Below are 16,714 nucleotides of genomic sequence, written 5' to 3'. Positions count from 1 at the left end.
TTTCAAACCTTGAAAGGAAAATATTCCTCCCCAGGTCAAGCATATGTTGAGCTTTTTCTCCTGCTGACGAAGAATTTTGTTAAAGCAAGGAGTACGTAATAACAAGAAAACCCTATTATAGTGTATCAGTAGAACAGGCTATTTTGGAAGAGTGAGAAATTTGGAAGAAGATTTCAAACCTTGGAGGGAAAAGATTTCTCCCCAGGTCAAGCATATGTTGAACTTTTTCTCCTGCTGATGAAGACTTTTGTTAAAGCAAGGGATACGTTATAACAAGAAAACTCCTTATAATAGGAGTGTATAGTGTATCAGTAGTATGGCTATTTTGGAAGAGTGAAAAATTTGGAGGGACCTAGACACTGGGCATAAGACCTTCTATTATGAGCTATTAGGGACACATATGCCTCTGCCCTTTAGGGATTAGGAATGACGAATCAATGAAGGGTCTAATCTAGCTCTCTGGGGTGAGCAATGGTTCAAGGAAGTACATACTGTGTAAATCTGCAACCAGGTCCCTCTGGACAGAAGCCAACTAAGTAGTTGACACACAGCACTCTTCTTACATGATGGAATTTACACAAAGGACCTGCCAGTCCAAGAAGAAACACATCTTAGTGGAGAAAGCCATCTATACCCAGAGAGAAGACTGTGGGGACTGAGGGTGGATCACAACATAGCATTCTCACTCTTTTTGTTGTTGTTTGCTTGCATTTTCTTTCTTTTCTTTTTTTACTTTTTGATCTGATTTTTTTTTGTGCAGCAAGATAATTGTATAAATATGTTTATATATATTGGATTTAACATATATATTTTTACCATGCTCAACATATATTGAATTACTTGCCATCTAGCGGAGGGAGTGGGGGAAAGGAAGAATAAAATTGAAACATAAGATTTTGCAAACATCAATGTTGAAAAATTGTCCTTGCATATGCTTTAAAAATAAAAAACTTCAATAAAAAAGAAACATATCTTATGTCACTCAGCCCCAGTGCAAATAGGGATGATTGGCTTTGGAGTGGATAGGAAACTGACAGGAAATAGAGAAGCTGCAATGGGAGGATAACCATTGAACCAATTTTTCTGCCCACTCAGAAGTAATTGTTGGGGCTCAGTGCTTTCACTCTTGCTACTCAGGTAGGACATATTATGCCAGTAGGCACTGTTAGATGAATCTATTACTTGATAATAGCCCCAGTAGATAGAGCTTGAACTTTGATGGTGAGAAATATTTAACTTATTGCCTTTGGGGCCATGTGAACTTTAGGCATTATCCCATCGACCTTGTTTACAAGTCTAGTAGCCTGGGAGGTTTCTTATACCAACCACACAGTTAGCAATTCTAACCCTGAAGGGAGAGATTTCCTAAAGCTAGCACAGATGGACAAGCTGTGCTCAGAAGCTAATAATGCCCAAGAGAAACAACCCAGCTATTTAAGATTAAAAGAAGGGAGTAACAGAAATGGTGTAATATCCAGATTAGAATATTCATGATTATTTTTTAAAGACTTTTTGATAAAATAGTGGCATTTACCATTACAAAAATTAGGGGCTGGAGAGAATTTGAGCTAGGCAAATAAGAAATATAAATTACCCCCAAGGACTGTTTTGTACATCCTCCAAATTTTGGGGTTTCACTCTTGACACTGTCTTTAATGATACAACTTATCGCTTTTATATTTTGTCTTTTTTGTTGTCTTATTTGTCTGACAAAGACCCCTTTTGGGGTTTTCTTGGCAAAGATACTGGAGTGTTTTACCATTTCCTTCTTTACCATTTTACGGATGAGGAAACTGAGGCAAAGTTAAGTGACTTGCCCAAGGTCACACAACTAGTGTCAAAATGAGTCTTCCTAACTCCAAGTTCAGTACTCTATCCACTACGCCACTTAGCTGCCTCTTGTCCTTTGATCTACCAGTTCTTTAGAATTAAAATATTTAATTTCCAGTTGATTTTTTCTTCAGTAATCCTTTGCTGAATTTAATTTTTTATTGCATTTGGTCATGTATTTAATGTTTTTTTTTCATTTGTTTGTGAGGTTTAAATGCCCTAATACATGGTCGGTTTTTGTGAAGGTGTCATGTACAACTGAAAATTATGTATATTCTTTTCTATTGGTAGAGATAAAAGAGGCTGGAAATATTTCTATTTTTATTTGAACATCAATGTCAAAGACTAGGGAAGCTCAGTAACAAATCACCCCCTTCTCCCTCCTGACCCATTTTTCCATAATAGGGAAGAAAAACTGAAGTCTTCTGTCAATCACAATCTTACCATACTTGCAGAAACCTTGATCATACCAGGGACAATCACGGATCTTAGAGGCGGAGTCAGTATGAAGGAAAAGGCATTCTTTATTGCTGCATTCCCCTGAAATAGTACCAATCACAGCTATATTGTGTTCATCTCTTAGAACTCCTTCCTCCATCACATTCCCACACCTATTTATATTAATCTGGGTTCTTACATGGGAAGCATGTACCTTTCTTCTGAAGTTTTTTACCCTATAAACACTACTAAAGCATTTCCATATATCTCCTATAGATACGTCTAACTTCATACACTTTCCAGAAAAATAAAGAACTCTACTATTCTATCCTGCTGACACAGTATTAGGGAAATAACTAGTCTCCTTGCCCAATTGGTCTATATGAAGGTTCATGAAGTCCCTTTGATGATATGATATGATAATAATAATAGATATTCACTCCTCATTGACTACCACTTATATTGTATTTTAAGGTTTTCAATGAACTTTATATATAATGTCATTTGATCTTCACAATCCTGTGAGATAGGTGCTATTACTGTCCCCATTTTATAGATGAGGAAACTGAAGCTAAAAGGTTAAAGTCATATAGCTAATTGAAAAATCAGGGCCTCCTAACAATTCCAATACCCTACTTCACGTACTACTTAACTATTCTCTCCCATAGGGAAGTTATAGATCTAGGTGTCCAGTGATTCAAAAATCTAGTTCTCATCTCATATGAATTGGATTTATTTGGGGGTAAAAACATGTTTCCACAGACATTACCTTCATATTAAAATTCTAAGATTCATTTCTTTTCATATTTGTATGGGATCATTGAGTATAATTTTCTCAATTTACAGAGGAAATTAAGTGACTTCTAAGGTTAGCCAGTCATAACCCAAGATCCAACTCCAGAAAGGCATCTGTTGAACAGATTTCTGTTTTATATCATGATACTACAGGGAAACAGTCAAGTAGGCAAAGAAGGCAAAGTTATCTTCTGAGCACTGGCTCAATATTTTTAACCAGCAGAATCTGTGTATGGAGAATTTACTTTTTTAATCCTCTGGCTCTTCAGATGCTTGACTATGCAATTCTCTTTATTATCAGAAGATGGTGCTAACACACCATTCTCTGATGAAATAATGGCCATTAATGTTATCTCCAAAAATCTTTTGTGAGTAGATCAGATCAAAAAGGTCAGAGACCACCTCTACTTTCTCCATCCCACACCATCTATTCTCATCGGCTGTTGCCCCCTTTTCCCTTTCCCTCCCAAAGAAGACTAATAAAAGTTCATACAAGTGGGACTGGATCTATAATTCCTTTGGTATAAGGAATTCTTAGATGAGTTCCTTCTATATATTTGGTATAGGACACAATGTTAGAGATTTCCTTAGAGCACTGAGCCTATAGGTATCAAAAATGGGAGTTGACTTGGGTCTTCCTGATTTCAACGATAGTTCCATATTCACAGTACAAAACTGCCTCTTTGGTCATCTAAAAGAAAGGGGGAAATAGGATGCTTTGGATAGGATATCAAGAAAGGATAATGTGTTTCCATTTGTTCCAGAAACAAAAGAGCAGACCTCTATGAATAATAAAGTCCTGAATGGTTTCGAAGAAAATCAAAGATATATCTAGCTTTTAAGGTTGATGTCTTATCACCAAGATCTGCCAAAGGACATCCAATGGGATTGGGTCAAATCCCATCTTTATAGCTTATAGCCAATGTGGCCTCAGACAGGTCACTTATCTTCCTCCTTAAGCCTTGGTTTCTTCATTTGCAAAATTAGGGTATTAGACTTGATGTCCTCTTAAATCTTTGATTTACAGATCTATAAAGCCATAACTACTATTGTCAAGAAGATACTGTTGTCAAAGATAATTCTTAAATCTGATCTCTTGTAACAATTCTTATCATAGTGAGGATGATTTTCCTCTCCATCAGCTGAATTGGAGAACCTCTCATAGAGCTGGGCATTAACTCTGGCTCTGTAAAAATGACCATGTCTATTGGCTTCTTGATGATTGATATACTCTGTTTTGCTGAGATGACTGCAATTCTTTAGATTAGTTCCCATGGTCCATATCTCAAAGAGATTAAAAAAAGGGAAAAGGACCCACATGCAAATATGTTTGTAGCAGCTCTTTTTGCAATGGCAAGGAACTAGAAATTGATTGGATACCCATCAGTTGGGGAATGGTTGAATAAGTTATGGTATATGAAGGTAATGGAATTTTATTGTTCTATAAGAAATGATCAGCAGAATGATTTCAGAAAAACCTAGAAAAACCTACATGAACTGATGCCGAATGAAATAGCACTACCAAGAGAACATTGTACAGAGTAACCACAAGATTACGTGATGATCAACTATCACAGATTTGGCTCTTCTCAACAATGAAATGATTCAAGGCAATTCCAATAGGCTAATGATGGAAAAGTGCCATATGCATCCAGAGAGAGAACTTTGGAGACTGAATGTAGATAGAAAAAACAAAAAACAAAAAATAAAAATACTTTCTTGTGATTTTTTTCCTTTTGGTTTTTCTTGTACAACATGACAAATATGAAAATATGTTTAAAAAGATTGCATATATTTCACTTATGTCAGATAGCTTGATGTTTTGGGGAGGGGAGGTGGAGTAAGGAAGAGAAGGAAAAAATTTAGAACACAAAGTTTTACAAAAATCAACACTGAAAAGTATCTTTACATGTATTTGGAAGAATAACATTCTATTAAAAAAGAGATTAGCTCCCATGACTTGGGGGTTGTATTAAGGTATTGGTCATTGGTTTCAGGGAAGACATGCACTTATGAAGGAATGATTTTTAAGATGGATCTAATATATTCTCTAGGACTTCCAGTTGGGGAGTGTATTTTTATTTCCACAGGAGCTTCCCAGTCCCAGCACATGAAAATGATGATCTAAGTGAACTTATCCGGGTAAGTCTGAGATGACACTTCAAAAACCTTACTGACTCATTATCTTTTGTTCCTTCCCTGATCACAGGCATTTGACCAGCAATCACTGATCCCAAAAGATGCATATGTGCAACCTTGGAGGCTATCTTGGTAGTTAAAAAAAAACTCCTGGGTTTCTGGTGGATGTCAGCTGGCTACCAAATCATGCTTTCTGCAATGATGCAACTTCTCTGAGAAGATGATCTCTTCTGGGAGAGTGCTATATTTGAAAGGACTAAGAAAACCCATGCTGTCCCTCCCAACTAGCTGAGAGAGCTTGATTTTGTGAATTTATTCAGATAGACAGGTCTAAGGGAAGAGTAAAACTATTCCACATTCTCACAAAGTGGTTTTTAACTTCTCAGACAAGTATATATTGGAATGATGGGCTTTTGCTTCATGTTTTAAGTACTTGTTATTATGTACTTATGAACTTCTGGTGTTTGAAGCATTTAAAAAAATTTTAGCAAAGGAAAAAATAGCTACTTTGTACTTAATATCAACTTTATATATTAAGTAGCTTTTTCCAGAAGGGATACTGTTGGTCTCTTCTAGGGGGGACCCTAGTCATGAGCCATACCTAAGATTTATTTAAGAGATTTTCTCCCAGGAACAAGCCAGATGATTTGAGAAAAAGGCTAATTCTTCTGTTTTTAGAGGTTAGGTCCTTCCCGAGGATGGAGAGAAGGGAACAAGAATTTATGAAGTGCCTATTATGAGCTAGGCACTGTGCTAAGTGCTTTACTTATCTCACTTGATCTTTCCAGCAACCCTTCAAGATAAGTGCCATTATTATTCCCATTTTACAATTGAGGTAACTGAGGCAGACAGAGGTTAAATGACTTGTATTGATGCTAGGCTGAAGCACCGTGCCCTCTTTTCCCTAGAAGAGGACTGGCCTTCCTGAAGTCCACAAGGATTGGATTGGAGTTAGCACTCTTCTATTTAATAAAAATCCTCAGTGATATGAAGGAGAAAACTCAAATCATATGAAGCCAGAAAGTACTTCATGGATCAAGGATGATATTTTTAAAAATGCATAAAAATGGTTTACAAGTTAAACAGAATACACACTTTAAAAAAATACAGTAGACATTTGTCACCGTTTTTTCCAGATGAGGAAACTCCAGGCCCTGAGAAGGGTTGTGTTCACTAAAATAGTAAGTGACAGAGTTGGGATTTTAACCCAGCCTGTCTAACTAGATTCTTCCAGCTTTCTATTTCAGTATGCTAATAAGAAGGGATATCTTTGTAAAGACCTGCACAGAAAATTTCTGCACTGTATTTTGAAGACTGGAGGTGGTTTTCCAGTACACACACACACACACATATACACACACCCTTCCAACTTTCCCTTGGGAGACAGGACATATTGGTTATTGTTTTCATTCTCAAGGAAAACCAAAATGACATCACTATGTTGGGTTCAAAGTACAGTGTGTCTGATTGTGGCTGATCAAACCAATAGAAGCTCAAAATATTCTAGCACAGGTGGGGCACAAATATTCCATAGATAGGACATGTACTAGGTACTCTTTGCAGCAACTTGTAGTTTACATTTCTCTGGGAGGTGAGGAGAGGAATTACCAGTGATAGGAGTCCTTTAGGAAACTACCTAGCAGCTCTGCATCCTGGGGTGCCTATACCCTTGAAAAGTTTGTCTTATCTTCCCTCCCTGACTTTCCTTTCTTTTCTTAGGACCAAATTTCACAGAGTCCCTTAAACTCACCATTCAGCCCTTCCTTAGTAGGGTACCAAAGGAATGGGCACTAACCAGGTGAATATGAGCACCAAAAAAGATGCATTACCAAATTTGGAGTAGAAATAACACTCGGGCATCTTGGTGACGTCATATTGGTGCAGAAATTTGCAGCAGTCGCTCTTCTTACAAAGTCCCCGCAGCCAGTGTTTACATACTACTGTCTTTTCCCCATCATCATGCCGGAAGGGACAGAGCTTGCCTAGAAAATACAGATGAACCCCAAGAAAATCATGCTTATCCCTAGCATTGGTTTACCTTTACTCACTCCCCCAAATGACACCAATATTTTGGGAGGAAGAAGCTAAGGGATGTTTTAACTACTGATTTCCCCTTCTTCCTGCAACTGTACTTGTATCTTCTCCCGTTGAGATGTTTAGATTCTTTTTTTTTTTTTGAGATTAAAGGAAGAAAATACTTAAAAAGAAGGAAGAAATGAAAATGAAAAGCTAGGGTACAAAAAAGGGGGGAAAGATAATCCTACTTACTACCTAGCAAAGTATAGCATTATTATAATAGATCTATTCTGTAAAACTTCAGATTAGCTCCTACCTGGTAATATTACATTTAATGATCTATTATTTAAATAGAATTTTTTCTTATTGCTGACAATAAAAGGAACATTTAAATTCTTAAGTTTTCAAGTCAGAATGTTGTCAGAAGGAAAGGGGTCCACCTAAACTGACTATCATTTGATATCAGACCTAACCAAATATAGTTCTCTCATTAGTCTTTAATTCCATAATTAAAATTTCATTCTTAAGAGTAATAATGCCAGTATTATATGCAAGAATTTTATATTTTAATAAGGCCTCCCAAGTAGTTATGGCACACATTAAAATGTGGTCAATGTGGGAACAGCAATGTGACTTCCAGCTGCAGTCCAGATGTTCCCCAAATGGGGCAATACCACTAAATGCCAGAATATGATTATAGTCCTCCTTAGTCCCCTAGACTATTGTAAAATAATTTTGAAAATGGCTGTACTAAGAACAAAAAAGGATGTGGGGTGAGATAATAGGGACCTGGAAAGGGAAGTAAGAATAGATTAGGTAACCTCACCTACTCCCATGGCTTCGTTTGTAAGTTCTAGACTTCCTAAGCTGTATCTCCAGCCCTCACTACTTTTCTGATTACTGACTCTGATTTCTAATTGGTGTAAGACTTCTCAACCTGGCTGAGTCTGAACTACCAGGGGGACATCATTATGAAAACTGAATTTTTTATCTTTTCTCCCAAACCTGCTTCTGCTTATGGACTTCTTAGTGAAACTGCTATCATTCTCTAAGTTATTCAGATTCATATTTATTCTGCTACTAGCTTGTTCTAGTCTTCTTGATTCCTTGTCTGAATTATAGCAATAGTCAAACTGCTATTTCAACTTCCAGTCTATTCAATAAGCTGTTGCCAGATTAATTGTCATCATAAAAAGCTCTCATGAAATCTTTGTAGTCACTACTTTAAAACAAACCAAAAGCTAAAAATTTTCTTGTCAAAAGAAGAAAATAGTATTATAGATATATAATATATATATATCTCAAATCAAAAAAAGTCAGTGATTGTTGGAATGCTGTCCATACTTCTTAAGTGATTCTAGGCAAAATAAAGAATAAAGCACTTTACTTTAAAGTGCTATATAAATGCTTATTATTATTATTATGGGATCCTTATAATCTGGGATCTTTCTTTACAGCCTTATCTCATGCTTCTCCCAATCTATTCCAGGCTCCCTTGGTTCTGTGATTATGTTCAGGTTCTTGGCTCTAACATTTCCTCCCTTTCCCCCTCAGCAGCCCACTCCCTGTCCCCAATCTCTGTCTGTTGAAATCTTAGCCATCCTTTAAGGCTCACCTAAAATGTTGCTTTCTCTATGAAGCTTTCATCACCCAGGCTAGCTGAATGTGATCCCTTCTTCTAATTCACACAACACCTAATTTATATCTCTCTTAGGCATTTAGGTTCTTTTTTACATGATAATGTTCTCTTATCTTCCACAGTAGATGGTAAAGTTTCTTTATGGAAATGACACCTCATTCACCATGGAGCTACATACTTTGAACAGAATAGTATTTGTTGGTTACAGAAGATACAGTTTCACTTTACTTGTCATGCTTAGGGCAGTCTTCTTTTAGCTGCTTTTAAATATGCATTTATTCAATTCTTAATATATGCCAGACACTATGGTTCAGAAGAGGAGGAGAGAGGGAGAGAGAAGAGGAGAGAGGAGACAGATGACAGGGAAGAAAGGCAGAAAGAGAGAGACAGAGAGACACACAGAGAAAGACAGAGGAGAGAAAGAGACAAAGGAGACAGAGAGACAGAGACAAAGAGACAGAGAGAGAAGGAAGAAAGAAAGGATGGAAGGTGTGATGATCGTGTATTTTAAAATCAGCTGGAATCAGGAATTCAGGTTAAGGGAAATTTCTCCATCTTTATTCTTTGTGGAGGTGAAGGGGGATGGCGATAGGAAGTGTGAGCAGTCGCAACACGAACCTGGCCAGCAGTCTCTTTGCCTCTTTCTCCCCACCCACCAAAATCATCTCTAGGTCATTTCCTATACAACACATCAAAACTTGCACAAAGAGTGGGTGGGGTCATTCTTTCTCCAAGCATATATTAATAGAATATTGTCCAATTGCTATTTAGCCTCATGTGCTTGGGACCTCAGTGCATCAACTTGAGCTTCAGCCCATTATAGGAAGGAAGGAAGAAAAAGGAAGGAAAGAGGGAAGAAAGGAGGGAAGGAGGAAGAGAAGGAGGGAGGAAGGTGGGAAGGAAAGAAGGAAGGAAAGAAGGCAAGAAAGAAGGAAGGAAAGAAGGAAGGAAAGGAGGAAGCAGGAGGGAGGGAGGAAATGGGGGAGGTAGAGAAAGAAGGAAGGAAGGAAGAGAAAGATGGGAGAAAGGAAGGAAGGGGAAAAAAGAGAAAGAATAATTTCCACTTTAAATAAATTTACTGTCTATCCAGAACTCTGCCCCTATTTTTTCTATAGCTAAATTATTTTTATCATTCCCTTTCTTATCTTCTCAGCTCACTATCCAGGAATGGCCTTAGGAACTACTATGACTTAGTTTGTTTTGAGTATTTTATTTTCTTCTCTTCTTCCACAAACTCAGTAATATTCTTTGAGAAGTCTATCCAGAAACAAGTCTGATAAGGTGTTACCAGCTTGCTTTTAAACCTGCACCATGGGGTGGTCAAGTCATCTCCCAGAGCAGCCATACCCAAAGTGAGGCCCAAGGCTCCTAGGAGGTTGATTTCAAAAAGCATAGGTTGATTTCAAAAAGCATAGATCAGGGAGCAGGGAAGAGATATGATAATAATTACAATTTACATTATACTTTAAGGTTTGCAAAGTGCTTTACAAATATTATCTTATTTGAAACTCATAACAATCCTGATATGAATACCATTTTATAAATAGGGAAACTGAGGCAGACAGGTGAAGTGACTTGCCCAGAGAAGGGCAAGTCATCTGGGAAGGGTCTGAAGTGGGATTTGAATCCCAGGTTCATTGTTCTATTCATTCTGTCACCCTCCCTTCCATAAGCCAATTGTAGACCTTGTTTCCAATAGAACCATACCTATCCTCATTTCCCCCACCCCAAATCCTACTTTACTTCTTTTCCTTTCCTTTGTGAGACTACTGACCTATAACCTTTAAAATTAGACTTTGGCCCTTCAGGATGACTACAACTTAAATGTCACCTGGTCACCTACAGTACTAGGTGTCACTAGGAAAATTTCATACCCCCTCTCCTTCCCTGTATGTTAACGTTCAAAATGGAAATTCATTGTTTTATATTAAATTCCTTCTTATGTTCTGCTATGTATATGGAAATGTTCTTTTTTAATTCTTTTCTCATCTGGTATTTAAATTTAAAAATGAATTAAAATATTAAGATTAATTTTAAAAAGTTCTCAGTTTACAAATTAGGGAAAAAAGATGAAAGAGCTGAAGTCAGACTATCTTCCCTCCCTCTGGGGTGATGTATGTGGATTCTCCTAATAGCCAGCCTGGCCTCCATTTTCCCCCTAGATCATCTCGTGGCTGCAGCAGATGTCCCTTGAAGGGTAGGTTCTTCAAGCCAGAATAGTAAAAGTTGAATAAGAGTCTTTTCTTCCTTTTCATTTTGGGTGGGACAGAGCAAGTAAGTTGGGAAGGTTCCCAAACTGATTGTAATCAGCTTTCTAGTTACCCAGATTTATCATCTCAGTGTCAATCTTTGAATCTTCACTTATCAGCTCACCGAAAGTTAATAAACCAAAATCAAGTATTTGCTAAATAAAGATAGAAGAAAGAGTTTCTCCTTCAAGGAGCTTACAATTGAATGATCTCATGTAAAATCTTGCTGCTTCTACCTACACATTGCTCATGTCTATCCCTTACTTTCTACTCAAGTGTGAGTAGAAGGGTGAAGGGCTTTCACCAAAGGCCCTTATCATCTTTTGCCTTGACTATTGTAATAGCATCTTAATTGTTTCTCTGCTTCAACTCTCCCCACTTTAATACACTCTCCACTCAGTTGATGAAATGATTTTCCTAAAATTCTGGTTTGATCATGTCACTTTCTTACTTAACAAATCCCAGCAGCTCTATATTGGCTTTATATAAAATATGATTTCATCGTCTCATCCTTTGAAAGTACCTGGTTAAAAATTTTTATAATTTTTATCATTATTAGTAGAGAATAATAATACATGGGAGCAGCTGTGTTGCAGAGTGGAGTGAAAGAGGCTCATTTCTTGAGTTCAAATCTGGCCTCAGACATTTTCTAGTTATGTGATGCTAGGCAAGTCATTTAATTCTGTTTGCCTCGGTTTCCTCATCTATAAAATGAGCTGGAGAAGGAAATGGTAAACTTTAGCATCTTTGCCAGGAAAACCCCAAATGTGATCATAAAGAGTCAGACATGACTAAAAAATTGTTGGAATCTTTACAAACTGCTAACTAATTAGAGTTGATCTAATCTTACAAGAAGATGTTTTGGGCCAGAACCTGAAACAAGGTACTAAGTAGAACTAATTAATACAAGGCTTGTGTTCACACCTTTACTCATTGGAGTTCACAAGTATGGGAGTTTCACAAAGTAAACTTTGTAACTTTATGAGTTCACACCTCCCTTGAAGCTCTTTGGGCCAGAGAGCACTATGGGAGAAAACCCACAATCCCTCTCTTGAAGGAGCATAAATAGAGCTTCAATGGGCCAGTCAAAGAAGTTTTTCAGAGTGAAGAAGCTACAAGTCGAGATTTCAGCGGAATTACGCCAGAAGCTCTCTCTCCGAGGCAAGGCAAGAGAGATCTATTCCAGAATATTTTCCATTTGGCTGGCTGGTGGCAGAAGAAGAGTTTTCAGAGGATAAAGCTACGAGTGGAGAGTTCAGTGGACAACCAGATTCATCTTCATCTCACACCACTGTGGTTGGTGGCTGCGCTCCTGCACTTCCCCCACTGAGACCAAGCTGGTCTGAAAGACTCACCAGAAAGCTAGCCGAGCCCCAAGTGAAGGAAACAAGAGATTCATTCCATCTCTGTGCTGGTTGGAGGCTGAAGAAAGCAGAGGCAGAGGCTGAAGGACAAAACCTTTGGATTTGGTGACCACGGAGGGAGCTCTTGGAACCAAGCAGAGAGATGGACCTCTAAGCTAACCGGGCTATATTAGAGATAGTAAAAGATCTGAACTTTTATTACCTGGCTGTGCTTTGAGAAGAAAAAGCTCACCATGTTTTGGCACCCAACGTGGGGCCGACAAAATCCTGATTCCAGGGAAGTTACCCAGAAAGAACTTTTATAATATTTTAAAGAAGAACAAGAACCCAACATTTGAACCCCCACATTTTGGCGCCCTGAACGTGGGGCTAACAGACCCCTCAGTGGATTTCAGTGGAAAAGCCTCTGATCCTGATCCAGTGGAAAAGACTCTTCAACCCAGAAATTAGGGTGAGTACAACAAAGAAAGTTGATTGGAATGAATCTCTTGTCTCCTTCACTTGGGGCTCTGCTAGCTTTCTGGTGAGTCTTTCAGACCAGCTTGGTCTCAGTGGGGGAAGTGCAGGAGCCCAGCCACCAACTCCTCTCCAATGCAGCTGAACTCTCTTCTGCGACCAGCCAGCCAAGTGGAAAATATTCTGCCTTGCCTCGGAGAGAGGGCTTCTGGCGTAATTCCACTGAAATCTGACTTGTAGCTTCTTCACTCTGAAAAACTTCTTTGACTGGCCCATTGAAGCTCTATTTATGCTCCTTCAAGAGAGGGATTGTGGGTTTTCTCCCATAGTGCTCTCTGGCCCAAAGAGTTTCAAGGGAGGTGTGAACTCATAAGGTTACAAAGTTTACTTTGTGAAACTCCCATACTTATGAACTCCAATGAGTAAAGATGTGAACACAAACCTTGTATTAATTAGTTCTACTTACTACCTTGTTTCAGGTTCTGGCCCCAAACATCTTCTTGTAAGATTAGATCAACTCTAATTAGTTAGCAGTTTGTAAAGATTCCAACAAAAAATGACTAAAACAAAATAAATAGTAGCACATGTATGTAACTTAAAAATAATTAAATATACATATATTGGGTGTTAATGCTCAAAAAATTATTTACTAATGGTATACACGATCAAAAAAATTGGGAAACCACTGCCCTAGCAAATGAAATATTCACCTACTTGTGGTAGTTGGGCAATGACTTAGGATAATAGCTGGTAGAGGAGGATATAGAGATATGTTGAATATTTACATGGGGGAGGTGGGGAAGTAGAGAAATGCAAGAGGCTGAAATATTATTAACTATTAAACTCTTCTGCGGTTGCCAAGATAAAAGGGTCTTTCTCTTTTAACACAAACTCTTCGGTTTTCTTTTCTGTGACTTCTTTCCCCCTCTCCAAGACTGCCTTGATTACAGGTCTCTTCTGGGGCAGCAGGGATGACCATAAGCCTTAAGAGTTCCTGAGAGAAGAACCCATGTGAAATTTGATTGAAAGTCAATTGAAGGTTGGACTAGATCCAGAAGGAACCTTTTCTTTGACCATAGAAAACTACTATGTCAACAGGGAAGACCAAAACATGAACTCAGAAGAGGACAAAATGTTCACAGAAGAAATCTTAAAGAGTGATATGAATTGGTCTCAAGCCCAAAGAGGCTTCTTGGAAGTGCTCTTAAAAGACTTTAAAGGCAAATAAAAAAGGTAGAGGAAGAAATGAGAGGCATTCAAGAGAGTGTCAACAGCTTGGAAAAGGAAGGAAAAAAAATCGACTGAAGAAAATAATTCTTAAAAAAAATTACAACTGGCCAAATGCAAGAAAAAAAAATCCACCGAACAACACCTTCAAAAGTAGAATTAACCAAATGTTAAAAGAGATACAAAAGCTAAGTGAAGAAAATCAGAAGGTACCTTCTCCCTTTGAGACCATCTAGTCCAACCCCCTCATTTTGCAGTTAAGGGAACTAACTGTCTTGTTTCCAGTCATGCAGGTAGTAAATTGTCAAGAGGATTTGAATTCAATCACTTTGGCTCCAGAGCTAGTGTTCTTTCTGCTGCATTATGGAGAGAGAGTTGTCAAGTGGGGAAAGAAAACTTTTTATAATCTTTTAGATCACACTATGACACGCCTGCAGCCAAAATCTAGCTAGTTAAGGTTGCTAATTGTTCAGACGTTTCATAGATGAGGAAATTGAGTTAAACAGGATGAACTGTTTAATCTGAAGCCAGATTTGAATTGAGGAAATGAGTCTTTCTGACTGCATTTTAGCTATTGTGTCATCCAGCTGTCCTGGATAAAGGTCTAGTTTATCCTTCTCAAATTCCAAGTCACTGTACCTTGTTCTGGTCCTACTACCTCCTGTCGGTCCTGCCTCTTTCCCCCAATCGACTCAAATAGATTTGAAATGGATCAGACAGATTATATTTCTTAGGCATTTACTTCCCATCCAGATCATGCTATTTCTTTTCAACTCACCTTTCTCACAGAGGCCTTTGAGAAAGAAGGTACATACAGCCACCCCCGATTCTAGAAGTGAAGAAGAAAATAACCTAAATTATGGAATTGGCTTCTGTCCTTAACTCTCACTTTTAAAAGAGGAAGAAAGAAAAATAAAAATCTTATTATCCCAGAGCATCCCTAAACTGGAGCCCATTTGTGTCAGGCATTAAATAACCATAATACACACCCCTTCCTAAAACATTCACCACCATCCTCAACTGCTGCTCCCTCTTCTCTCTATAAAATCTTTCCTCTTTTTGCTCAGCTCTCCCTCCCTTAACTTGTGTGAGAACATTGACTTGGGAATCATGGAGTCCAAGTCACATCTGTTCTTTATTGTAATCACCTTATCTTTCAGGATTCTCAGAATATCTCATATGAAAAATGACTGTGTAGTTGCTGACTCCTTCCAGAGCTCTGGAGAAGACAAGAGGTCAGGTCTGAGCTCCTGAGTAAAAAGATTATTCTTGAAATCCTAGATCAGATCAGGTGGCCCTTGATTTAATCTTTCCTTTCTGACTAGGGAAGTATGTGCTGGGATATAAGAGAAGGGCTAAGCAGTCATATAGTTTAGCTTAGGAGTTCTTAGCCTTTCATACCCTAGATCCCTTTGGTAGTCTGGTGAAGCTTATGCATCTCCTTCTCAGAATAAATGCATAAAATAGATACATGAAATTACTAAGAAAACCAATAACATTGAAATACAGTTACAAATTTAGTTAAAATTTTAAGTTAAGAATACATGAATCCTAGCTTAAGATCCCTTGATATTAGTTAAAGAAATATCAGGAGGAGAAGGGAAAGGCCCCCATTTAGAATTTCATTTCTTCCATTTCCAACTTACTGTCCATTCCTGGGAAGGGCAGGAACCCAGTACCTCTTTGGTTCTCCACATCATCCTCAAGATCAAAGGAGATTTTCTCCAACCCAGCAATGAGTTCCTGCATTTTTAGCCTTTTTCCTGTGGTTAGCTTAGGTTTAACCTAGAGGTCCTACAGGTGAATCCTATATAAAGTTTATTATAGAGTCAGCTAAAGGGAGGCCAAACACTAATTTCCTTTCCTAGTTTCTCATTGGTTTTTCTTTACTTCTGAATCCTTGGTCATTCTGTAAGGTACTAAGATCTTTTTGTACATCCAATCTTAGGGTTCCAAACACACACAACCTGTATATATTGTCCAGGTTATCAAGTCAGAAAGTAGTAAGAAACAAATGTGAGTGATTTTCTAGTGTCTAAAAACTCTAAAAGCTAGAATTTTTTCTTTCAGTCAGTTAACTCCTTTTTCATCTAACTGATGATCCTTACCACCTTTAGCTCTTTAATATTCTGTAAAACCCAGGACTTCTTTTATTTTTTTTATCTGTTAATTTATTTTTTTCCTCTCTTCTTCCCTTCGCCTCCCCATTGAAAGGCAAAAAGTACAACCTCCCATTATACATATGCAAAAATTTCCACATTAATTATATTGTGAGGAAAAAAATCAAGAAAAAAATGAAAAAAAAAAAAGCTTTGGTTCAAATTCAGCGTTCTTCAGTTCTTTCTCTGGGGGTGGATAGCAGCTTTCATCATGAGTCAGTTGGAATTGTGGTGGATCATTGTATTGATCAGAGTACCTAAGTCTTTAGCAGTTGATTATCATCACAATACTGCTGTTAATGTGTACAATGTAAAACATGGATTCTTAATCTTTTTTTGTGTCAGGACTCTTTTAGTAATCTGTTTAAGACTATGTACCCATTCTCAGATTAATATGTGTTG

At 37.8% G+C, this 16,714-nt stretch overlaps 1 protein-coding gene across 1 annotated transcript; it reads right to left on the bottom strand.

Moving 5' to 3' along the window:
* Positions 1-146: 146 nt before the first annotated feature.
* CPSF4L (cleavage and polyadenylation specific factor 4 like) lies at positions 147-16,402 on the bottom strand. The gene is made up of 5 exons (XM_051995191.1): positions 15,800-16,402; positions 14,932-14,982; positions 7,032-7,184; positions 2,275-2,370; positions 147-586 (listed from the first exon to the last, which is right to left on the bottom strand). Exons 1-5 carry the CDS (start codon positions 15,900-15,902, stop codon positions 477-479), a joined length of 513 nt encoding a protein of 170 aa, XP_051851151.1. The 5' UTR covers positions 15,903-16,402; the 3' UTR covers positions 147-476.
* Between the last annotated feature and the right edge of the window lie 312 nt (positions 16,403-16,714).

The sequence above is a fragment of the Antechinus flavipes genome, chromosome 4 (assembly GCF_016432865.1).
Source record: "Antechinus flavipes isolate AdamAnt ecotype Samford, QLD, Australia chromosome 4, AdamAnt_v2, whole genome shotgun sequence".
NCBI lineage: Eukaryota > Metazoa > Chordata > Mammalia > Dasyuromorphia > Dasyuridae > Antechinus > Antechinus flavipes.
The sequence above is the reverse complement of the archived record's forward strand: the minus strand, read 5'-3'. Positions and strand labels throughout refer to the sequence as shown.